Consider the following 24,668-nt stretch of genomic DNA (forward strand, 5'->3'; position numbering starts at 1 on the left):
CTATAATATACCCCGTAGTCATTCCGAATCCGAAAGAGAGGGCCGGACGGTTGCCAATTTGTCGACAGCAGTGAGCTCTTAAGCCGGCGCTTTAAATAATGACTATGAATCGCAGGAAAAAAGTGAGCGTTTGCTTGTATTCGTATTTGGAACGATTTAATATTTTAGACAAACAATTCCAGCCAATTTCTTGTTTGTTCTATGCTGAACCCCGCTGAACTGCCTTTGATTTATGGGGGCGACGAGCGACGGCGAACGGCGATGACAAATTTGGGGTGGGAGTGTGGCCCAGGGGCGTGGCAGTTACAGTTGTGGCCGAAAGCGAGAGTAAACCAGGCCCAGCATGAGCGATAAGTGTATTGTGTGTGCTTTCAGTAAGATTGTCTAGGCAACAGAACAACGGCTGGCATGGGGGGCTAGAGAGGTCTACAGAACAGTTCTATGAATGTCAATTGCATCTACATACAATACCTTGTATCTCATATCTTGTATCGACAGTTGCATCAGCAGGTAAAGATAAAGGTAGAGGTAAAGGTAGCTATAGTTCATATGAGTATACTCCTTATTTATGTGGCTTTGCACTACATACAACATTAGTGAGAGACTTGAAGTCCGGCAGCTACTAGGTACTAACGACAGAGCAGAGTAGAGTGGCTAATAGACCCAATGGATATGATTATGTTAGTTTTGCTCAGGGCTCTCTCTATATATGCATATTTGTATGATTATAGTATGTGGTTATATAGCATATGACACTCATCTATATAGTATGTATGTTTCTTTGGTTTTAGTTCTATGAACAAGATCATTCGAATGTATAACGAAAAGGAGTTCAAAACAGTTCAAAACTAAATCATTTCTTTGAGAAATATCAAACTAAATTCAAGTTCTAACCAAATATTTGCCTACACTTTTCTTTTTTTATGTTTTTTACTGTAATTGCATTCCTTTTCCACATCCTCATATTTTCTATAGGTAAACAACTAGCTCTAAATATACGTATATCAAACATACAATATCATATTTTACATATACTCGTATATTCACTTGTGTTTCTCTAAATGTCAACTGAATGCTTACTGAATGCTTTATGGAATTCCTTGCTCGTTTTCATGTCGAAATATTTCTATCTGTATTTCCTTGTGAATTTTTTGCTGTTGCACCCTTTGAAGGCTGACTTTTTATCTGTGGGATTGTCGTTTTGTTCTTGTTGTAGCTTTTGTTTAAATTCTGTGAATTCCTGCCGATGCAGTGAGTGTGGGAATTTGTGATTAATTTTTTAATCTGGCAATAGCTTTGCACCTATCGACAACTACACAATCATATATGTACACACACTAAGCACACAGAGGCGGAGGAGCATCCCAGGGAGACTAGTTGGTGTAGAGAGGATGCAACTGCTGCTGGGCATCCGTGGTGGGTGTCACATTGACGGCGTACTGGCGGGCTCGCATTACACCCATGTGTATCTCCGAGGAGGCCGTTGAGTTCATACAGTTGGGCATTTCGGCCGATCCCGAGCCGACCCTGGCCCCGTTGGTCCCCCTCCTGCTGGGGCCGCCAAAGTCCAGATCCCGGCCGCCCCTCCGGTGGCTGGGGCGACAATCGATGAACGCATAGGAGCAGCAGCTCTATGGGGAAGAGAAAAACAGAGACACATACGCACAAGTCCGCAATGAGATTGGTGAAGGAGCAGTGCCTGGAACTCTGGCCAGGGCATAGTCCGCTGGTATAGTATGTGTATTAGATGTGTTATAAGTTAATAGAGCTGCCACAGAGACGTGGCTTACTACTTTGGACGAGTATATGTAGTAACAGTACTTAAAGGTTAAGCATAGGCAAACGACGTTGGGGACGGGACGGGACGGGACACGACGAGAGGCACGAACGAGCAGGCGGGCGACAGTCGACAGGGGTGGCAGAGGCAGGGGCAGAGAGCAAGCGGATAGATGAAGACTTTGTGAGCGAGTGGTGGCGGCGGCACATGTCTGTGACAATTTGGTTTTACACAAAAAAAAAAAAAGAAAAACCCAAAAATGGCGAAAAAGGACAAACAAAAGTACACAGAAAAAATGCTAAACTCAAAATGAAAGACAACATTCGGGAGGCGAAACAGTTGATACCCTCGCAGATCCGTCATGGATACTGTAGTGTATTATATGGGTTCTTCTGTGGATCTAATTGGTTTTGGTTGGCACTAGTTCGAATTTCAGAAAGTGAGAAGAGAGTTGCAGGTCTGCAGATTGAGATAGATCTGTGCAGGAAAAGGATAGATGATCATTGATCATATACATAAAACATACAGACGGACATGACCATATCGAGTCGACCATTAAATATGATCAAGAATCACAAACATTAATCTACATACTCAGTAGAAACCAAAACGATGATTACCAAATCATAATGCCCTTAGAATTTGAAGGGTATGAAAATGCTAAACAAAGTGAAAGACCGGATATTCGTAGAAAAAAGGGATCCCATGACCATAGTCCTGTGTGTGTTTGTGTGCGACCCTTTGGGTAACTGTGTGGGTGCATGTGCGTGTGTTTGTGTCAAAGTGTGGCACAAAAGGGGACATTTTTTCGAAAGGAAAGGAATAAAAAAGAGCCAGGAAAAATAACATTTCATCATCAGATATTTGTGTTTCATACATCTTTGTGTGTGTGTGGAAGGTGTTGTTGGTGTTGTTGCGGCTGCTGGTGGCGGGCAAGTGAGTGTGTGAGAGGGTGTTGGTGTGTTAGTGTGCATACTCATACATATACAAGTGGAGAAGAGCTTTTGCTTTTAATTTAAATATTACATTTTATGCTTTCTATTGCATACTCGGGCGCGTTTAGCTTTTGTCGGGCATAAGGCAACGAATCAGCAAAGAAAGCCCCAGCTGTGCATGGAAGAAATACAGAGAGAGAGAGAGAGATAGAGAGAAAGGTAAGCAAGATGTTGAGCGATTAGAGAGCTAAAGCGCTAGACCGACTCCAGGCAGTACATCCTGTTTCCAGGCAGAACCCCGGAGCCAGGAGCTGGCTTTCGATGTGAAGGAGCGAGAGTATGTCAAAGGCAGTCAAAAGCAGGCAAAGAGGCAGACAGAGCACGTGCAGAGATTGTTCTTCAGGCAAAAATGGAATAGAATTTGATGAGATTTTCTTTCAAGCAGCCATAACAATATCTAATAAGTACGCTACTCTTTCTACGCTTCCAAGTCGAGCTACTTGGCTTACTACTTATGGGCCAATGTGGCTGCAGGAGATACAATAGGTACTCGTAGCTACCAAAATGTGCGCCCCTATGGCGGTGGCTCTTCTCGATGTGGCTGTTGTACTTCTCACTCGCATTCGCATTCGTATTCTCATTCTCGTGGCCGTGGCCGTGTGGCTGTCCCCGTCCTTGGTCGTTGCAGCAGTCGCTGGAGCTCTTAACTAAGTCTAGGACGGGTGTGCAGAGAATTCAGTGGTAATGGTGGGGCCGAATCAATAGCGGAATTGAACTGAATATAACTCAATGTCGGAAACAGGTAAAAATTACTCAATAGATGGCCCCCACGCCCAACCCAAACCCCATCCGCACCACGCACCCGTACTCACCTTGAGCGTCTTCTTGAAGGCAGCCCTGAAATCGCGATTGAAGTATGCATAGATAATGGGGTTCAATGCCGAGTTGAAGTAGCCGATCCAAAAGAGGATGCCCACCACGACACGCGGAGTAATGCAGCTATCGCAGAGGGACGAGACGATATACCTGTTCGGCGAAAAATGGAGAGATTACACGATGATTGGGAACTGTATCAAGTGTACTGTACGCACCATAGGAAGAAGGGCAGCCAGCAGAGGAGGAACGCGCTCATTATGATGCCCAGAGTGCGGGCCGCCTTTCGCTCCCTCCGCATCGTCGTTATGGTCGATTGCTCCACCTGAATGCTCGGCCGAGGCTTGGGTATCTGGCTTATCTGCAGATGCTTCTCCAGGAGGAGGGCCGCCACTTTGGACCTGGCTCGCACAAGTAATTAGCGTTAATTGCCGCTGGGCAAATGAATTGGCCACTTGGCCAATGTTGGCAATGTTCGGTTACCTGTAGACGAGACGCTCCTGCCGGTCGGCCTCCTGGTAAATGCGATAATACATCGACAGCATCACGATTCCCGGTATCCAGAAGCTCATCGACGAACTGACAATGGCGTACGCCTTGTTCACTTTAAATTCGCATATCTGGCAAATTGGTAGAGCAAAGCAGAGCAGAGAAGGGCAAGTCAGAGAGGCAACTCAATTAGAGCCCGTTTCGAATGTCAATAAATCAAAATGGCTGTGGACGTGGTCGGGTACCACACCCATCACCCGCGATCCAGTAATGGAATGTAATGCAACTTGCGGCTGCTCAACGTTGCGTATGCGTAATGCGATTATTGCAATGCCAAGTGCGGCAATAAAAACTCAATTACAGCGTGCATTACGGCGCTGCCAGGAAGGACAAAAGGCCAGCCAGAAGACATCTAATCAGATTTATGGCAAGGACGAAGTTCCACCCGTCCGACAGACACCATGTTCCTGCCTTCTTGTTATTAGCATAAACAAGTAAAACTAATTAAAGCCCAACTCGAATGCTAATTTATGCAAAGGCCTTTCATTGGGGAGCTTCGGCAGGCGGGCAGGCAGAGAAGGAGGCATGACAGGTGAGGCACAGAACAGACAGAACGGACAGAAACAGGCAGGAACAGGACGCGAAAATTATGCACAGCCTGTGCCAAAGTCATACCCAATGCAAAGCCCAAATAGAATTATGTACATTTATTTCTACATCAGCATTTTTATTGCGCAATGAGACCTGGAGGAGGAGTGGAGGAGTAGCTGACGGAGCATTGGGGATTGGGCTGCATCGGCACCCTCAGAAGTTGGCAAATATTTGGACTGGGCGGGGCCGAGTGTCGAAGCAAGTGGTAGGTAGGATAAAACCAATAAAATGGAGTAATAAATATGCTACCTGTCGGCTGAGCGCCTGAAAGGCGTAAAACTGCTTCGGCCACACAGAAACATAAATCAATTTCCGTTGAGACGGATACAGGGCCCGGGGCTAGCATCTGTCTATGGGGTGTATCTTGATGTTTGTGCGCGCACACGCTCGTGTGATGTGATGCAAAATGCATGCAAAGTCGATACCGCACACAGACACTGAATGTATATCAACTGAATTAGAATTTTCTATTAGTTTGATGTGCTAGAAAATTGAATAAATAATGCACAGAGCAGTCCGGGGTAGGGCAGGGCACGGCAGGGAAGGGCACGGTAAATTGAACTTCAAACCAATCTGTAACCCATATCAAATTGAATGAACTTAGAAAGTGGTTTCCCACATTGATTCACCTACTTAATTGGCTTCTTCCATTTACAGTGTGCAGACTGCAATCAAATGCATTACAGCCCCCTCTTAAAGTGCTCTACTCACATGGGGATTCGACTTGAGATACTTCCAGTTCTCGCTCGTTGTGTACCAGCCCGAGCAGATGGGCAGAAAGGAGAGCAGCGCCGGCGACAGCCAGACCATCAGGAGCATGTAGCCGACCCGCCGATGCGTCATAATGAGCGGATAGTCCAGTGGCTGGACAATGGCATAGTACCTGGATGGAAACTTAAATTAGATTCCTATTCCTTTTAATGTGCGAAAGTCTGGATCACTCACCTGTCCACCGATATGCAGCAGAGGTGCATTATGCTGGCCGTGGAGAAGTAGACATCAAAGCTGTTCCACATGTCGCACATGATGGAGCCGAACATCCATTTGCCCGATATCATAACGGAGGCATTAAATGTCATCGCACAGAGGGCCACCAGCATGTCGGCCACGGCCAGTGAAACCACAAAGTAGTTGGTAATGATGCTGCAAAAATGAAAGAAAGCGTAAAACCAACGACCACACGGAGAGACGCACGAGACTAGGCGAAAGGCGAAAGGCGGAAGGACACACACGGAAGCCACTCTTCTCGAAGACTGCTCTCAAACTGCTCTCAAATTGAATTTGAGCATTAAGCTTTCAGCTCTCAGTGGCACTCTGCTCTTAGTGCTAATCGCCTCCTCAGACTTGGGGCTCTAAAGTTGAAAACTTTGACGCACATCCACACCCGCACCATCGTGGCACACACATTGCGCATTCGCCGCGTGTGACCGCCAGTGAATGTGGCTTGGCGCGGCGCTTCTCAGAGTGGATTTCATTGTTTAATGGGTTAATTAATAATTAGCTTAACGCCGCCACAACTTCCACCGACAATCAGCAGCATTGCGTGGCACCGCAAAACGTTAAGTCAATTATGTGCACGCGGCGTATACACAACATGGCGGATGGCAAATACGTTTATCGGCGAGGGCCGTCCGAACAGATTTCCAGCACACACAACCCACTTACAGCCAAGAGTGAATCATACTTTTCCAATGAATCTTTGACGAAGGAAATTAAAGAAAAACCCGACTGAAATAATTTAATATGAATGACGGGGGGGGGAACTTTCGTGTATTCGTACTCACACCAAGGCCAGAAGTGAAATTCAAGCCGAGTCGTTGCTTGACACTGTCTTTGACCTATATCGTCTATCAATATCTAAATCTAGACTGGCTAACTATGGGTCTCGTCTTCCTTCAGCTACAGTGTACGTTTCGCCGGGACATTGAACTGCCGCCCACAAACCTAATTAAGAGTACCGAGCCGCAAAAGGGAGTCAACCGACCGGTTGAGGGCGAGCTTTAACCACCGCAAAGTCCTATACAAAGCGCACAACAGCCGCATCAAAGGGAGAATGAAAATGTTATTGAGGCGTTGCTCGAAAGCCGATTAAATAGTGGGTGGACGTACAATACAAGAGGAGGACAGACACAGTAGGAGGAGGAGGAGGAGGAGAAGGAGGAGATTGGGTTGAGGATGGTTGATAGGTGTCAAGTTTGATTACAATTATGAGTTGGCAGCTTTTCTGCCGTCCGACGATGGAAGTGCCAGTGGCATGGCAGCTAATAGGAAAAGAAAGAGGAAGTGGAGGAAAACAGGAAACTGACCTTGCCCGCGTGGCCATGAAGGAAGTTGCTCTTTAATTTGTCACTTTATTTATTGATTGCTGAATGTCAGGGAATCCTGTTCGGTTTATAATGGAGGTTTATCGTGTAACTGTCCATCTCTCATGGGATATGTCTATCCCCATGCGAGGCCATGTGCGTAGAAGATGGAGGAGGCCTAAGTGGGAATACATGTTGTTTCGTAATTAAGTCTAATTTGCCGTGATGATTTAAACTGTGTACCGAGGCATAAAAGGTGAAAATGGTGCGGAAAACGCACATGACAATGAGCACAATAATGGAGGAGCAAAAAGATGAAGACGAAAGCGAAAGCGAGGGCGAGGGCGAGGACGAAGGTGAAGGAAAGGAAGACCCACAAACCGTCGAGATAAAAATGGCAACATGAAATACTCGTAGACGCAGTCAGGGTCAGGTCCCAAATTGCCTGTCCCTGGCAGGCTAAATGAGCCTCTGTCTCGGTCTTGGTCTCGGTCTCAGCCTCATAGAGAGAGACACACACAAATGTCAGGTGTGTGTGCCATGTCGCCAAGGCATTGCCAAGAGGCAAAGGCAAAGGCAATGGCAATGGCAACGTTTTCTTGAGGCTGCTTTAATAGTCTTCTGCCTTGACATTGAACGTACCGGGGGTTAGGTTACAGCATTGTCGCCTCGAAGCCCCTTTTCCTCCTCCTCTGGCCAGCCCATACTTATTGTCTGAGTGTTTTATGTTTGGTTGTTTAAATGCCAGCGATGTTGGGCTTATGAATTTGCGGCTAAAACACGTACAGAATGACGAAGCCCAAGGCGCACCACCTGGAAAAGCGACCCCCCACAGGCATATCTCATGTGGAGGCGGCGCTCAATTCATAAATTTGACAAATTATATGGCCGCACATAAAGTAAATGGCAATAGCAATGGCAATGGCGTCCCCTTAAGTAGGCAGCCATATTTTTATGCTCGCTGTTTATTAACATTTCTAATGTAATTACGCCCGTATCCGTATCTAGGTATTTGACTCTGTCGCTGGGCAAAGGAATCAACCAGCCACGCCCCATCCATCGCCTCGCAAAATCCAATGTACGAGTACAAGACGAGTTCTGTTCGCCTGACACGCAAAAATGGTTGGAAAAATATGATAAATGATGACAAATTAATGGCCACACCAAAACGAGGCGAACCCCATCGCGGTCAACATCGCAAGCGAAGCAGCACTCGGCAGGAAGGTGCGAAATACGAGCCAAGGCCAGAGGCCATGTCCTTGACAACTATATCTGACAATGTCACATCGGGTAGTCCGCACAATTCAACAACAACAGAAGTGAAAGAATCAAGACAGAACTGAAGGAAAGGAAATACGCTTACAATAAATTCATCATTCAGAACTTGTCACTTGAATAAAGCTCTCACGAAATAAAATATATATATTTACTCGAAAGCAATCGAAGAGAATTTAATGAAATTGAAACCCAGTCGATTAACATGGACCACTTGATACTCGGGCAATAAATTAATGAGAAGGCGACAAGCAAGCGGTCGGTCAGACATATGTACTTGCATACAAGCACACACACACACAACCACAATGCGGACAGAGGACAACAGCAGTGAAAGGACTCACCGCAATTTCCGGTGGCGCATAACGGACACAATCACCAGCATGTTGCCCAGGATGGCGGCCAGTATGATGAAACCAATAATGAAACACTTGACGAAGACGAATGTCAGATGTGTGCTGCCCTCGGCATCGTCGTCGGCAGCGGCGGCACTGGCATTGATGTCCTGTCCTCGGCCAGACACAACGTCTTCGATGGTGACCGAGCTGCTGCTGATGCTGATGCTGCTGCCGCTGCCGCCGCTTCCTGCACTCCCAGCACCGTCGTCCACGAGACCGTCGGCAATGAAATTCAAATATCGGGCATGTGATGCCGAAGCCTCCAGCAATGGCATCGGTACGGTGAATGGCTCTAACTGCAACTGGAACTGTGACTCCTTTGTCCTACTGATGGCGTTACTGCTGCTGCTGCTAAAGCTCCCCTCGAGAATTGTCCTGGCCGTGCTGGCTGCCGTGGATGTAAGTCTTTGTAAGAGCGTCATAGTAGACACCACAATCCGTATAGTACATATGTACGAGTACGAGTACGAGTACGAGTACGAATACGAGTAAGTGCTAGTGTTCAGTGGCAAAAGCCAATGCAGCTGTGGCCTTTAAATGGGAACGACATGAGGCCCGACATTTGCTCTTTCGGATTCAATGAATGCTATTATGGCCAATCGTTTGCCAAGTCCTGCAATTGAAAAGATAAATGATTGATTTAGTCATATTTCTGTAATGCCTTTGCCCTGAAAAGAGCAACTCGAGTCTCGAGCCATTCTCTCAATGGTGATGAATGGGTGAGTGAGTTTTATTCTGAATAGATATTAGTAATGATACTTAAATAAAACAAGTATAATACGCTCTTTTATACATTATTGCGGTTAAGAGGGCATTGGAATTTATTGATTTTCTCGGGCACAACCCATGGTTTCACGGGATGGGAATAGGAAGAGAAATTCTATAATTTATAGGATCTGCTTTAGCTCCGATACCATTCATCATGATAGAGTATGGGCACTTCTTTAAGGCTTCACTCAACATTTGATTCCTGTTTTGGAATTCCAGTGTCGCGTTCTGAATTCGATTTCCATTTACATTTGCATCAATTTGGCATTTGTTGTGGCAGTTAAATGAACCGCAACGTGCTGGCTATTTGTCTTCTATCAGCCATTCAGAAAGAACAGGCAGCGCAGGGCTGGCCCCCCTCTCATCTACCCAAAGGAGCAGCTTCAGTGGCATGGAACAATTTGTAGAACATGCAAATCTCAGAGGCAGGCGGCACACACCCAGACCCAGGCAGACTAGAGCAGACCCCCATAGTCAGTGGCAGAGTCAGAGTCGGAGTTAAGCCCATAAACACCTTGCGCCTTTGATGGCATTCCATGGGTATATAAATTTCGTTAGCCGCAGGCTCTGCGAATACAAAGCCGGGCAGACAATGAAATTGAAACCCACACAGAAAACACTTCCAAGTGCCCAGGGGTGGTGCGGCTGTGGCTGTGACTGTGGAGGTGGAGGTGGAGTAGTGTCTTAGACGTAATCCCACTCAATTGGTTTAATTTACCATAAACAGCTACCATGCCGGAGAGCCGTGAGGGGAGAATTGCCTCTCACTTTTGGGCCTAAAATTGACTTCCTTCCGTTGGTATGACGGAAGCAGCTGCTGCTACCATTCGTGCCTGCTGCTCGATGTCTCTCTCTCTCTCTCCTGGAGCTGGTCGTCGTCGTGGCTATATTTTATCATCAGCGGCAGAGGCTTATCATTAGCAAATGTCAATTTTCAAATTATGTACATTTATTTTGCAATTTGCTTGCCGCGTAATCGATGCCAGCCTCCGCCTCCTGCCACACGAATTTTTGGCAAATACTTGAGAGCCGAGGGGTATACATGTGGATGAAAGTAGGCAAACATTTGGGGGATTCAGCTCATGTAATTCCCATGTTAGACAAACTAAGTAAAGTTCAGCAGCCAAACAGGGAAGGGAGTTCTATTTATTTGTGTCTTCCATGTGTGCCATACATATGTATGTGTGGGGCGGGGGGAGGTCTCTCGGGAGATGGACCACCTCTGTTTCTCTCTGTGTACCTTCGGGGAAATGAGTTTTATGTGGTTTCTGCCCGGCACTGTGTGTATGACACTCAGTCACAAAGCGACCGCGACTGAAGTGAACTTTAAATCAATACAGAACAACAAATTGAAAGCCTGGCAGTCGCGCTTTTCCACTTTCCCTCGAGTCTCCTCTGGCTCCTCCTCTTAGGAGCCAAGTGCTTTTGTCAAACGCATTGTCAATACGTCATAAAAATAACAGCAAGCGAAAGCAAGACAGCGACAACAGCCTCGCCAGGGCCCCAACCCCAGAGCGGAAACACAGGCCCAGCCCGAGAGCCCAGCCCAGCCCAGGCCCACCAAGGGCCCAGTTTTCTGGATCCAGCCTTTGTCTGAGTGAAGAGCAGAGGTTGTTGGAAGGAAAAACCGTGGCACAATACATCATATGCAGCAGGTGTGGTGTGCTTCCCCGCACTCCATATTATCTGATATTTCTTTATAATGTTTTTCCTTTTTGCAGCGAGCATCCACCCAGATCTTGCCCGCATCTTTACCTTTTCCTCGAGCGACTTTTATTTGTGAAAGTATCTGGGATTTGGCAGCGCCTGTTTACCTTTGGGATTCATTCATTCGTTCGACCTTTCGAAGTTAGCCGAGCGTACAGTGGATGCAAATGCTGGGCATACGATAAAAATGGTTTTATGTGTTTAAATTCAGGGCTAAGCTGAAGCTGAAGGAGCGGACAAGCGGCCTCCTCAAGGTATCATCTTATTCATAAGTGATGTAATATGAGACCAACTTTAAATGCATCAATGATCAAAAGAAATGTATGCATTAGTCTAGTGATTCCCTCTCGACGACTACGATATAATCCCAATTGTGTGGTTTCCATGGGTCGAAATTCTACACCCATTGTGTCTGGCTGTGAATCATCTCCTTTGCGAGTTGTGCGACCCATTGTATGGGATAGGAGTTCCGGCGAGACTTTGGCTTGTTAGTTATTTATTCTAACTTATTCTTTGCTTATTTGAATTTGGCCTGTTTGCTTACAGCTGAGCGCACAAGCGATGGTGTTTGCTCTCTCCAAAAATCCCACACAAAGCCGTACAAATACATTTAGAATTTGTCGAATTTTTTCTTGCTGTTCTGCGGTTTATGTTTGGCTTGGATTTGGATTCGGGCTTGGGATTGGGTTTGGGTTTGGGTTTGGCTTAGGCTTTGGCATGGGTTTTGTCTCGCCCACAGATTGATGGTCAGCTTTAATTACTTTTCGAATGGCAGTTGGTACCCGCTTTTCTTGGGATTTAATTAATTTTTAATTTATACAAGAAGACAAGGGGTTTTTTTCTGCCTTTCATCCTTTCCGCTAATCGATTTGCGGCCCGAAAACGCCACTTAAGCATACGCACTTTGTCCTAATGGAGTGACCCAATGGAGATGAAGTCATTTATCATTGGAAGCATTACCCATAAGACAGGACAAAGGAAGCAAACTCATAAATACACGACCCTCCGCAAAGCGATTTAATTGAGTGCTAAAAGCCTTAAGACAAAGCCCCCCGGAACAAAGGCCGATCGAAGGGAATGAAATCGGGTCTGAAACTGTTGTCAACCGCCGAACAAATCGGACGAGGGGAACGGGTGTATCGAAGGGGGGGAACCAAACGGAAGGCGGAAATGGGAAAACGAATCGAGTCGAATCGAATGGCAGCGAGACGAAACTAATTGGACGCCTGGAAATATGCAAAGATAAATTGACAGCGGTCAGCCGCAGCAAAGAAACAAGGTCGCCTCTCCTCTCCTCTCCCGACGCGTCTGGGGGATCACCGAGGGGAAAACCAGAGTTAACTTTGTTTCGCTTATGTTTCGACCATTTGCCAAATCAAACAACAAAGGAAACTCAACAAAAATGAAAGAAAAATAAGAAAAATGAAAAGCGTAAAGCGAAAAGAGGTACCCGCCATACACCACCCAACACGACCACCCACATGGGTATACGTTCTGTGGGGGCTTTGGAGGCTATCAGGCAATCAGGCTGCCGGGGCGGAAGTGAAAGTTCAATTATTCATCTAGCCATCTTGCCAGTGCCTTCTTGCCTTCCTTATCCTCACACACACACCCACACACACACACAGATACATATTCATATGCTGGCCATCAGCGGTCTGGTCTTTTGGCCTTGTTCGCATTTACATTTTAAATTGCAGTATTAGGAGCTCTATTTGCATTGCTTCTGGCCTCAAATACGCGCTACTCATTCTCTAGCAGCATTCTTTTGTAAATTTGGCTTACATTACACACACACAGACACACACAGATAGGAATACCCCCGCACCCTCCCACAGACACACAGACGGACAAGTTTTTGGCCGAAAATAGATGAGCATTTTAGTTGGCATTTTTCAGGTTGGCATTTTTGAGGCTTGACAGCAGACAGCAGCGTTGACAGCTGCTCCAGCTCTTGGTCAGCTGCCGCTGCTGTTGCTGCTGTTGCTGCTGCTGCGGTTCCTGTGGCATTGCCGGTTCCGAGCCCTGCCTGTCTGAATAATGAACTGCATAATTTGAGCCAAATTTTCGTCCAATTTCAGGCCGCCTCCGAGTCCTCCTCCTCCTCGCCTGCAGGCGGAAAATAGGAATTACAATTTCAAATATGCATGAATGCCAAATGTCAATGATATACAATTATGAGAATCCAATAACCGCACATTAATAAATGTACATATTAATTATAGACTAAAAGTCGCCACAAATCCAGGCCTAACATATTTTTCAATAGACTTTTGCAACATATTATGTATATTTATCAATAACCACAGTAGTACGGTAAAGTCAGGGACTTTGCAAACATCCAGCGGGGGGAGAGAGAGAGGTGGTATCCATAGAGTGGCCATATCGTATGGCAAATAAATTTCTTAAATTTGCAGTAATTTTATCTGCTTACCAGGACTCCCTCCGCTAATTAGATTGCATTCTTGTCTAGCGGAAATTGGGTCAGACATTAAGAAGCGCCTCGGCAAAGGGGCAGGGGCGGGGGCAGGAGCACACACTACAGCCCTGCCAGCCTCTGCCTTTCCATAAAGTGGCGGTTATGCAATTTTTAATTAATTTCGATGCCTGCCGCAGCGGCAGCCGCAGCCGCTTCTGCTGACGCTGCTATCCGCACCCTCCCACATACACACACACACAGCCATCTCCCAGGAAAAACTCTATGCTATATGGATTCTGTGTGTGTCTGCAGTTTGCCATTTGCATTGTAACTGCATGCCATGGCAGTAGATCTCGGGGCTCTTCCATCCATCGCTCATACTCATAGTCAGAATCAGACTCGTACTCGTAACTGTTGAATATTTGAGCATATGTGAACACGGACCGAGCACCGAACACCGAACAGCGAGAAGCAGGACTCGAGCTCCCCATTGCGATCCATGATGCATGTGACCCTGCTTCCGGCGGGTTGTTTATAACATTTACACGGTTACGGTTACGGTTATGTACTGTACTCCTGGGTTAAAGCCAAAAAGTGTGAAAATTGTTTGCCCACATGCCCTGGGTCCTCTTCTTACCAGTGACGTAGGGATGGGACTCTGGCGGGGCTCTGTCGTTGGGTTGACCAAATTTACACACGCACCAGGCTGTATTAAAATAAATTTACATCACATCGCTTTCCTGCTGACTCTCGTGATGAGAGGTTTTGGAATGACAGACACAAAAATATAACGACTGAAACGTGTCCCGTACGCTTTAATTGAAATACAGGGTGCTGCTCTCTGTGGAATAAGGGAGACCAGTTTTCCTTTGGAGAAGTGCGTTATTTTGTGTATTGTATATATACCCCTATGCGTGCATAGCTACAGGGTAGCAGGTTGTAAGAACTACGCACGACTGGCCGTCCAGCTACTGCGAAGAGTGTACTATGTACTCTTTTGGCATGCACGGGTGCACTGGTACTCGTATCGGGTCTAACTTGTGGCTGGCTGTACGTATGTTTTCATGCATGTCTGTGCATGTTGGAGTGTGCTTAGGACCCACCAGGACACCCACTGGACCACCCAGATGGCGGCGGCAGCGGTGGCAGAGGCGAGCAGGTGGCTGGCGCTCCTCTCATGCGTCTGCCGCACTGCCGCCTTGTGGCTGCCTTCCGCATGATTTTGCATTTCAAATTATTTGCCAGTGCGAGAGAGATGAGAAGAAAGCACCACAAAGACAGAGAGTGGGGGAGAGAGGAAGAGATGGGTGGCAGGCAGTAGGAGCACGTGCAGTCATGCCACATACAAACATACTTCAAAAGCCGCTGGCTTTATGGCAAGAGGAGAGAGCCGGGCAGATAGAGAGAGCGCTGCTGCACGTTGAGAACATTTTGTGAAATGCCAAGCTAACAATAGAAAAGAAGCATCCTTATCAAGGACACCACACTCACAACAAATACAGGAAAGAAAGGCTTTCTTCGTGGGACAAATATTCAGATACCCTTGCAGATCCATTGTTCCTCCAGCAAAAGCTGAATGTATTATGATCAGAATTACATCTATGTGAGGCAACAAGGCACAGTTGATTCCCTGGGATGATATAATGATACAATCTTCATACAATTTGCATACAATTTGCATACAATTTGCATCCAGATAGATCAGTTTTTCATTCCCGGTAGGCAGTGATCTGTTCCAATAATTATTATATCCCTTCTATCTATTCGTTGCCAGCATTAAAACCTCGAAAGCACAAATACCCTTGGAATCAAACAGTATAGGGTATCCCAATCACAGGGGAAGTGGGTGGGACTCTCGTTTCTCTGGCGATGGCAGGGCGAAAAGTAGAAAAATGGAAATGGAAAACTAAAAACACAGGAAAGTATTTTGCACAATTGTTGTTACTTTTTGTGCTGATTGTTTCAGCGAGCATGTGGGGGCGCCCAGGAGTGGAAAGATGGGCGGCGAGGCAGCCTGCTCTTGGCACAAGTGCCTGGCTTTGGTTTTTGTCTGTTATCCGCTGCAACTGCAACTGCAGCAAGCTGGCTGCGAGCTGAGCAACCTGCAGCCACACGGCTACCAGGACCTTGAGCGATTAGATACTACCCTGTCGGCGCCCTCGCCTGTTGGCAGTCAACACAAACAAGAACTTTGCCAGACAAACAGTTGGCGGAGGAGGCAGGCACCTTCATTAGCGTTAATTAATTGTATGGCCCCAAGAAGTCGACGACAACTCAAAAGTTCCGCCCAACGACGACGACTACGAGGACATTGACAAACGAAGCGCAAAATTGTCGAACAGGAAATGGAAAGGTAGAAATGGAAACTTGGCCCAAGAGGTGGCTGCTGCAATGCCCCAACAATTAGCATTGAATCACGTACATGGCACAGCCAGGCGTCTCCGTTTTGGAGACGGCATCGGAATCGGAGTCGAGTCACTCACCTAAGTCGATAGTAAATGTCGATGGCTCTGTGCCTTTGCCACTGCTTTTGCTTCTGCTTCTGCCACTGGCTTTGGCTTTGGCCTTTTCCTGCCAAGTGCACGACCTTCGTTGGCGATTGAATTTGACATTGTGCCTGCTGGGCTCACCCTCCAAGGACCGCCCTAGTACATTCTACGAGTACGAGCCACCCGACATCCGCAATGAAAGTCAATTGCCATTTGCATTTATACCCATGCATGTATCGGTATGTTGTATCTGTGTGTGTCCCACAGCCTTTGTCTCTTAAGGGGACTGGCCCCCAAAAAAAGCGAGCCAGAATGCCACGCTTCGATGTGTAAGGGCACGCAAGTGAATCGACTTGGTACTGGCTTTGTTCTGCTCTCGAGTCCCTGGCTTTTTATGGGACGCCCCAGCAAAGTCGACTGTATAAATGCGAGCACATTTTTATGGCATTTTCCTGGCTAATATTCCAGCAATTTTCTACCTATTTTATTTACCCCACCCCCCGCACAGACACACACCAACAGAAACACATTTGATTGGGTTTGGGATTGGGATCGGGTGATGTCTTTTTCGGGCCAACTTTCCCGACCCATTAGCCCGCAATTACACACTTTTCACAGATTGAATTTGATTTTGAGAGTTCTTCCAGGAATTCACATCAAACTTGATGGCATTTCAATGGAAAAGTTGGCCAAAAGTTGAGATTTAATTTAAAGAGCCAGCAAATCACTTACATGTCTAAACTTTCTCTTTCGCTGCTCTCATTTCATTTATTAAATATCAGACAGGAGGCTGAGGAGAAGTCATAGACCTCCTGTCTGCGGGGGATACTCGTATGTGTGCCTGTATAAGGGGATACCCGCCATCCAGCTCTACGTCTGCCAGACAGTTTCAAGTGGAACGTGTCCAAAGGTCTAGCCACGCACTTTGGCCATAAATATACTTTTAATAAACCAAAAAGTAGTGGGGAGTGCAGGAGTACAATACATATTGAAATATGATCCGAAATAGAGCAAATGATTGTAGTTAAATGTAATTGCATGACTTTTTCAAGGAAAACAGAAACGGAAAACCATAAATTATTCAATTCACACCAAAAGTTTTTAGCTAAAAATAGTTGGCAAATGGTTTTCAATTGATGATTTATTATCTGCGAAGCAGTACCGCAGCAGTCGAGTGCAGTGAATCATTGTTCAACTTCTGCACAATGCCAACTCGATTCGGAATTCAATCAGCCCGATGCTGCTGCCACACAGTCTAATTTCGTTTTTATTTGGGCCACCCAAATCGCATCGGGGAGAGAGTTCGTCCTTTTTTGTGTGGGATATGCCCCATATCCCTTTCACGGCCAAGCTGAAATATTAAACAGACAAATATGAAATCCCATATTGATGCTCTCACAGTCGCGCAGTTTGCGGAGAGACGGAGGACAATTTAACTTTTATTGATGCAGCATATATAATGCGATTTCGAAATGGAAACCGATTGTCAGCAAAGGTCATCCCCATTCACATTCCCCTCGAACCAAACCACTTCCATAACCATAGTTTATCCCTAGCATATCCCTCCTAGAGAGAGTAGATTGCTTGGGGCAAGGATATTGAGTGGGAAAACTGAAAGAAAAACAGAAACAACGCTCAGCTCTGCTTTTCTTTCGACGGACAGACAGACAGAGAGACAGCGGCGCGGCAGTGTGCACATGAAAAATCACGAAAAATTCAAGCTGACAAGAAACAATACAGACAAGACAACAACAGCCAGAAGCAGCATCTAATGCCGCTACAGCAGGGATGAGATATAGATATAGATACATCCCGGCATCCCGGCATCCCGACGGTCTTGACGCCTGTCCTTTGTCTCGTTTACGATTTGTGGGCCATTTCCTTGAGCCAACCCCAACGCCAGGAAGGAAATTTAAAGTTTCATCTTTGAAACCAAAAACCGAAACTGAAACTCATAAATGTGCTCCAGCCGAATATAATAAGGTCAGAAGCAGAATGGACCGGCAACTGTCCATAAAACGGGGCATGCAGCGAAAGTGATTGAATTAATATATGAGGGGTATATTGCAGCGGGGGGTTCGAAGTAAAACAGAGATCGAATCGGGGTCCGGCAATGGTTTGTGCTTTGGCTCTGGTTCCTGAGGGAAGACAAAGGAACAGCACGGCACGGCACGGCACGGTACGGGACAGTGTGTGTGTTGGCAGGCAACGCACGCAGCAGATATAAAGCTATATACGAGAAAGTATATGGATATATATACAGATATAAAACGCCTGAGTGTGTGTGTGTGTGTTCTTGGCCACGCATCATAACATGTCAATACACTCTGAATCCCGAACGCCATTAAAGTCAAATGCTCTACGGGGAATTTTCAAGGCGACAGGCCAGAGCCTTGCGCAAGGTGGGGCTAAGGATCTACCTCCCTCCCTGCCCCACGTAAATTCTATTGTTGCAAAATACAAAATCACATAATGACAAGGACATCGGCATATAAAAACAACAAAACAGCCCCGAAAATCAAAGTGTAAAATGTTGAAAATCGAATTTGGTCCCAACATTGAACAGAACCAAAAAAAAAAAGGGAAACGGAAACGGATGTGCGGGCACAACGTGAGTGTGGGCTATGGGGAGTGGCTGGATGGGTGGCAAGGTGGCAAGGACTGTTAGACATGCCATTATTTGTTGATGTATTAAAGCTTTTATTTACATGCAGGTGAGCACCATTTGTTTGTATTTGTATTTGTATTCAATCAGCGTCAACACGAGCCCCGAAAACAAGAGAAAAGAATCGAAAAATCACACGAGAAGTGAAGGCAAATCAAATACAATCAAATCACTGGGTCTCTATGCTGTGCCGCCCATGTGTGGAGGGTGGCGGGGTGGTGTCAGTTTTTCCAGAAAAATGTCAGCGCCCAAGTGGTAAACACTCTTGGGCCTCTTCAATGGCTTTTTGGGGCCAACTAATGGCTGCAATTTCGCGCTGTTTTCTTCATTATTATCGCCCCCCGGTAATGCAGACGATGATGATGATTCTGTTGGCAGTGAGGCATCGTCAGACGCATTGGGAGCTGGGAAAGCTACCCAACTGGCTGGATAATAATATGTCTAGGCCGAAGCCCCATAGGTGGCACATGGCCTACTTGGACAGCGTTTGTCCTTCGACCGGGGTCCGCCATCAGGCAGCGCCGTAATGAAGCTATAATTAGATGAGCGCAGTGGCAGTGCCAACCAACCTGGACCCCCATCCACTGCTCCGCAGTGTGTATCTTATGGATACACAGAGACAGAGACACAGCAGAGTCCTGCCTGCCTGCCAGTTGTATTTTTAGCTAGCGAAATGTAACCAAACGTTTGACTAACCAAACTCCAGATGACAGATGAGCAAAGGGGGAGACAGATGTGTTTATGAATGGGTGATTTCCTTTCCCTCAGCACTCATCCATACAATGGCCTCGAATCCTTTGTCCTCTATCTCTGTCCTTCTGTAGCTCCCTCCCTACGACCGTGTACGATTATGTCTGTGTCTATTTGCTGGCAGCTAGTTAGCTGGGCATACATTGCCGCTGTGCAGAGTCACTGGCGTGCGTGGCGTATACGTAATGTGGCATGATTTTCGATGGTTGCCGAATAGATAGAGACATTCCTCTGAAATTCCGCTTCGTGTCTCTCTAATCATGTATCTAATTGAATTTGCAAATGCTATAAATGACTGAACAATGGCTAATTGGTGTGTAAATGGAATGTTTTTGTCCAAATATTTAACCAACAAAAGCCTTTATCGAAGTTAATATTCAAATAGAAATAAATACCACCAATTGTCCATCAATATTTGACTAATTTCAATTATTAATTGCATTCCATTTCACTCAAAATTTGATTGGATTATGTGGGAGGAAGTAATATTTAATTGTGAACTGTTAAAAGAGTCGCATTTGGGCGGTTATTCCATCGACCTGTCGAACATATTTCTGGCCGCAAACGATGCCAATTTCCCCTAATTGAAATACCGTTCAATCAACTGCCAGACAAAGGACCATTATAGTATATATATAGAGCATAAGCTTAACAAGCGCACACTCAAATATTATTTCTAGCCAGGTCATCAATCAAAACAAAAGCAAGGAGGTGCCTGAATTTGCCTCCCCCCACTCCATTCATCCATTCTACTGCAAGTCCATGCAAGGTCGAATATTGCCCAGAACCGTACTATTATCAGCCTCCTCTCAGCGCCGTTAGCCGCTTATTTAGCCCCGTTGTTCTGGCCAATTAAAAACCAAACAAATGAAGCCAGAGGGCAACTGCGGTCCTGAGCAATGAAAATCAAATCAAATGAAGATGGAGATGCAGACAACTCATTCGGGGCACCATCAATCAAACAATCACTTAATGAACTACTTCAAAAGCAGACGATGCCCCCAATCCTTCCTATGATGGCCCCTGATCCCATGCCGGAGGCGCAACAAGAACACGACCAACAACAACAACGAACGCAGACAAACACGCCAATTTCCACTCGCAGTTTTGTTCTCACTTTTGTACACCCATTGCCAGAAGAGTGCGAGGGTGTATTTGTCGGCGATCTTTGCAATCAGATAAGTGTGAAAAGAATCCTATGGCCTCAACCATTATCCAATATATCGATACAATCTGCGGACACTGATCCTGTTAATAGAGGAACCCTTGTAGGAACCCTTTGGCACCTCTGAGTACCAGGTATCCCATTGTCGAATAACTCCATGCCCTTTTGTTGCTGCTGCTTCTTTTTTCCCCGTTTGTGGCATTAATTGCCTGGCGCTGCTTTTGTGGCATCGATTGAAAAAGTTTTTGGGGAATATCCCCCGGCTCCCGGCTACCGGTTCCCAAGTGAAGGCACTCGCCCCCACAAAAACTTTTCCAGTACTTTGGTGGTGGAGCACATAACGCTTAAAATACGTTTAATTGAGAGTCATCGAGGCGGCTCCTTATAGTCTGTGCGTGTATACAATGCGCCCAAACATACACACGTATGTACATATGTATTGGGGGAAAACCCCGAAAGTTTTGCTCAAACTATTCGAACAATCTCTGCCCGCGGGACTACTATAAAATATTATTGAAAATAATTCGTTTAGAGAGTTTACACATTGTTAAGCGATAACCGGTCTGGGGCTGGAAGTTATTTTTCTAAAATTCGATGTCGATGTTTATCCACCTGCCCAGGTGGGCGGAATAAGCCCTAGAGGAGGAGGAGTGGGAGGAAGGAGGCGGTCCAGCTGAAATTAATATTGAAATTGTGGCCACAAATTCCACTTGCACTCCCCGAAAGTTGCCATCATCTTGTGTGGCAGAGCATTTCCTCTGGCCGACCGCAATTTGCCGGAAAACTTTTGAACTTTTTGGAAAAGTTTACTTTATCAACTTCTTGTTCATAGTTTCGTAAGACCAAATCAGAAAAAAAAGGCAGACAAGGACAGGGAAAGTTTGTGGTTTACACAGAAATGGAGGGACAGAGGGGGAGTGGTATAGGGTGAAGGCAGGCAAATTACTGGGCTAATGCCTAACAAATCGATGTGCTACGGACCCGGCTACGTGACAGTTGCCAGTTTAATTAAAATGAAATGCGCTAATGGAAATCCAAACCAGAACTCAGACCCCACAACACACGCTCCACCTTCCCCCAGCCAGCGCCACCGCCACCGCCAACGCCACCCCTCAGGTGAGCCACATTTCGTTATGATTAAACAGGCCCACGAGTGCCTGATGCGCGAATAAATAACCCACCTTCCTTCCTTCTACTTCCACTTCCACGTGTGTGGGAGGAGCGGCAGAGAAAGTGGCAGAGACATTGTGGGGGACGCAGAGTGGGTGTCGAAGTAGGAGCCAGAGTGGGTGCGGATGGGGGTGTGGGGGTGGGTGTGGGGGAAAGACCTGAGATCTACTCGTGTGTGTGGGAAAACCTTTTCAGTCGGTCATGTCTATATTTTGGTACGTGAAATATTTATAATTCCATTTTGAACAGCTCAAGGCAAGGATAAGCCTAGGCTGGACCTTATTTATAGACAGTCGATGCCACAACAGAGTGGAGTGGTATAGTTGCAGACAGACTGTCAGCCAGGGCATAGGAAAACTATTAAAATTTATGCGTAGCCAACAGTAGAACAACACAAATGTCGCGGCCTTTGGACACACACACAATACACTCAGAGCCCCAGCAGGAGCCGGGGTGAAAAAACGTATCAGGGGACAGACGACATGTAAATGCTGACAAACCATAAAATGTGGCCAGCCATGGAGTAATGCCACCTGCTGACAAGTGGCCAGGACCTTGAGGTGGTGGGAGTTCGCTGAACTGCCGCGGGCCTAATCCCATACGGAGACCTCAAGAGCCTAACTCAGCAAATCCTGTGGGATGTTCTTAAAGCGAATGTCGGGCAGATGGCAGAAGGAAAATTTCCCCAAGTTAAGGTTAAAAATTTTACATTTTCTTTTAAGCTGGACTTTGAAATATCATCACAAAATAGTCAATTAAGCAAAGTCATAAATTTCGCTATAATTTTAAACTGTTTTCCAACAGAAAGGTCGAATAGTTCGTTAAATTTCTTCACAAATGAAACTTTTTATGAGCCATAAATGAAAGTTGTTTCTCTCTTTTGTGCTTTAGCCATCTTAGTCTTCATTTCCAAGATAACTTTCACTATTATCAAGAATAGTTCACAGTTGCTTTAAATTCAATAAACGAGCCATGAAAATACACAAGAGATAGTACTTATACTTAGGCAAAAAAGTGTTGACAAACTAGAGCCCTGTCGGGCATTTAAGGCCCTCAGGCAAAAACTGCTTACACAGATTCTTGTTTGCCGTCATCGTACTCGAATTTGTTGTACTTGTTGTTGTTTGGGCTCCGGAGAGACTTGGTCCCGGGATGGCCAACTTAACGCCTTCGAGTTGTAAAACACTTAGCGGTTATTTCGTGTTTTTCCTGCTTTTCCTCGTGTACTCTACTTTACTTTACTCCAAACACACACAGGGCCGGGGGGTTAGGGAAGGAGGAGTACCCTCTGGAAGGGATGGCTGGATGGATGGAGGCACAGGCACACAGGCACACGCGATGAAATCCGCGCCAGGCAAATTTTTGTTGTGCTGCAGATAATTTAGCGCAATTTACGTGCAAATTTGCTTACGTTAACTCTCCGGTGGAGGGTGATAGCGCACAGGTGTGTGCACGGCCCGTTGCCAGAATGATTCGGAGATTCGGAGAATGTCGAGAGGCCCCAGCCAGGCTCCGGAGCGCGGACACAACCGACAGGAGCAAAGGACAACGCACGACTGCGGGCCACAGCCGAGCACCGACTCCCGACCATGATGCCACCGATGGTTGTTGTGTGATACGTTGCCGACAACGGCAGCTGCTCGGCATGGGCATCGGCATCGACATCGGCATGGCCATCGGCATGGGCATCGGCATCGGCATTACTTGAAAGTAAGCAGAAATAGAAATATGGAAAAGAAGTAACCAAAATAGCAGTCGGGAAGGGGGTGGAGTGGCTTCCACTCCGGCTCCGAGTGCGACTCCGATTCTGTTGCCGGCGACAGCAACAAATAAATCGCTAGCAGATTATTCGTGCTGGCACCCACTAGCTACTACCACGTACATCCCACAACCATACCATTCCATGGCACAGCCATCTTCATCCTTCATTCATTTCTTTTAGTAAAGTTTTTTGACGCTCGCGCCTGTGTGTATGCTACGAAAAATTGACAGCAGCAACGGAGGAGGACAGGACATTTTTTTTTTTTGATTTGCTGCTCCTGCTGCTGTTTAAGGCACCCGCTGGTTGGGGCCTTTGGGGTAAGTAATTTTCGCTGTTTCTATTTAATTTATGACTCGTGTTTCTGTTGTGTTTCATTATTTGCCTTTTATTAATTTGTTTATTTGTGTATCTGTGCGACGACCCACTGCTCACTTGCCACCACCCCATAATCATGCCCATTCCCATTCTTTCATTTTAAATGTTCTTCCCTCTGTTCTGTTCCTTTTTTTTATGTACTTTTAATACACTCACATAACCTGGAGGAGGCTTAGGTTCAGTTAGACAGGTCCGTGCATGTGTGCGTCTGTCTGTCGCCTTAGCTTACTGTTGCTTCTGTCGGGTGTTTAGGGGTTCCTTTTGGGGGTGGGGGGGCGAAAGTTTTCTTGGACGCTTTTATCTGTGGCGTAGGCGACGCCGTCGACATTCATGAGGTTGCCGGGGCCTCTGCCACTGTTGCATGCCCCGCAAGCAGCGTCGTAAACATCTTGGTTGTGGACTCGGTTGCCACAGCTCCTCTTTCCTCTTTTCCATTCTTGCTTACTTGTTTTATTACATACGCTTCATGCTTGGGGGTATTACGATTCGTCGGGGATGAGACGGTGTGTGCATAATGGATCAATTGGTGCCCTTACGGCGGGGATCAAGTTAAGTCCTGCCATAACGAACAATACGTCAGAACTTTCACTGAGAGTAACTTTTGTACCTTCAAGCCTCCACTCCAGCAAGAACTCTTCACTTCTGAAGAGTATTCAACATTCGTTTAGCCACAACCCTTACGCGTTTCAAAGATTTT

At 46.3% G+C, this 24,668-nt stretch overlaps 1 protein-coding gene across 3 annotated transcripts; it reads right to left on the bottom strand.

Moving 5' to 3' along the window:
- Positions 1-1,040: 1,040 nt before the first annotated feature.
- Positions 1,041-23,332, bottom strand: LOC6594765 (octopamine receptor beta-1R). 3 transcript variants are annotated; one of them, XM_026992313.1, is made up of 8 exons: positions 23,246-23,332; positions 8,648-9,314; positions 5,671-5,868; positions 5,437-5,608; positions 4,069-4,205; positions 3,804-3,986; positions 3,585-3,738; positions 1,041-1,631 (listed from the first exon to the last, which is right to left on the bottom strand). In XM_026992313.1, exons 2-8 carry the CDS (start codon positions 9,121-9,123, stop codon positions 1,374-1,376), a joined length of 1,578 nt encoding a protein of 525 aa, XP_026848114.1. In that variant the 5' UTR covers positions 9,124-9,314; positions 23,246-23,332; the 3' UTR covers positions 1,041-1,373. The 3 variants fall into 3 exon arrangements, with proteins under 3 accessions (XP_026848114.1, XP_026848124.1, XP_026848119.1); XM_026992323.1 differs by lacking the exon at positions 1,041-1,631 and adding an exon at positions 3,016-3,425; XM_026992318.1 differs by lacking the exon at positions 1,041-1,631 and adding an exon at positions 3,016-3,487.
- Between the last annotated feature and the right edge of the window lie 1,336 nt (positions 23,333-24,668).

This window comes from Drosophila persimilis, unplaced genomic scaffold (genome assembly GCF_003286085.1).
Source record: "Drosophila persimilis strain 14011-0111.01,24,50 unplaced genomic scaffold, DperRS2 tig00000000-arrow-pilon, whole genome shotgun sequence".
In the NCBI taxonomy this organism is placed as follows: Eukaryota; Metazoa; Arthropoda; class Insecta; order Diptera; family Drosophilidae; genus Drosophila; species Drosophila persimilis.

What these genes read in the sequence shown, in the direction of transcription:
- LOC6594765 (XM_026992313.1), bottom strand. Translation starts at nt 9,123, where the DNA reads ATGACGCTCTTACAAAGACTTACATCCACGGCAGCCAGCACGGCCAGG. An exon ending in ATCTCAAGTCGAATCCCCAT is followed by an intron (nt 4,206 to 5,436) that starts GTGAGTAGAGCA and finishes CCAATTTGCCAG; the next exon opens with ATATGCGAATTTAAAGTGAA. An exon ending in CCTTCAAGAAGACGCTCAAG is followed by an intron (nt 1,632 to 3,584) that starts GTGAGTACGGGT and finishes TCTTCCCCATAG; the next exon opens with AGCTGCTGCTCCTATGCGTT.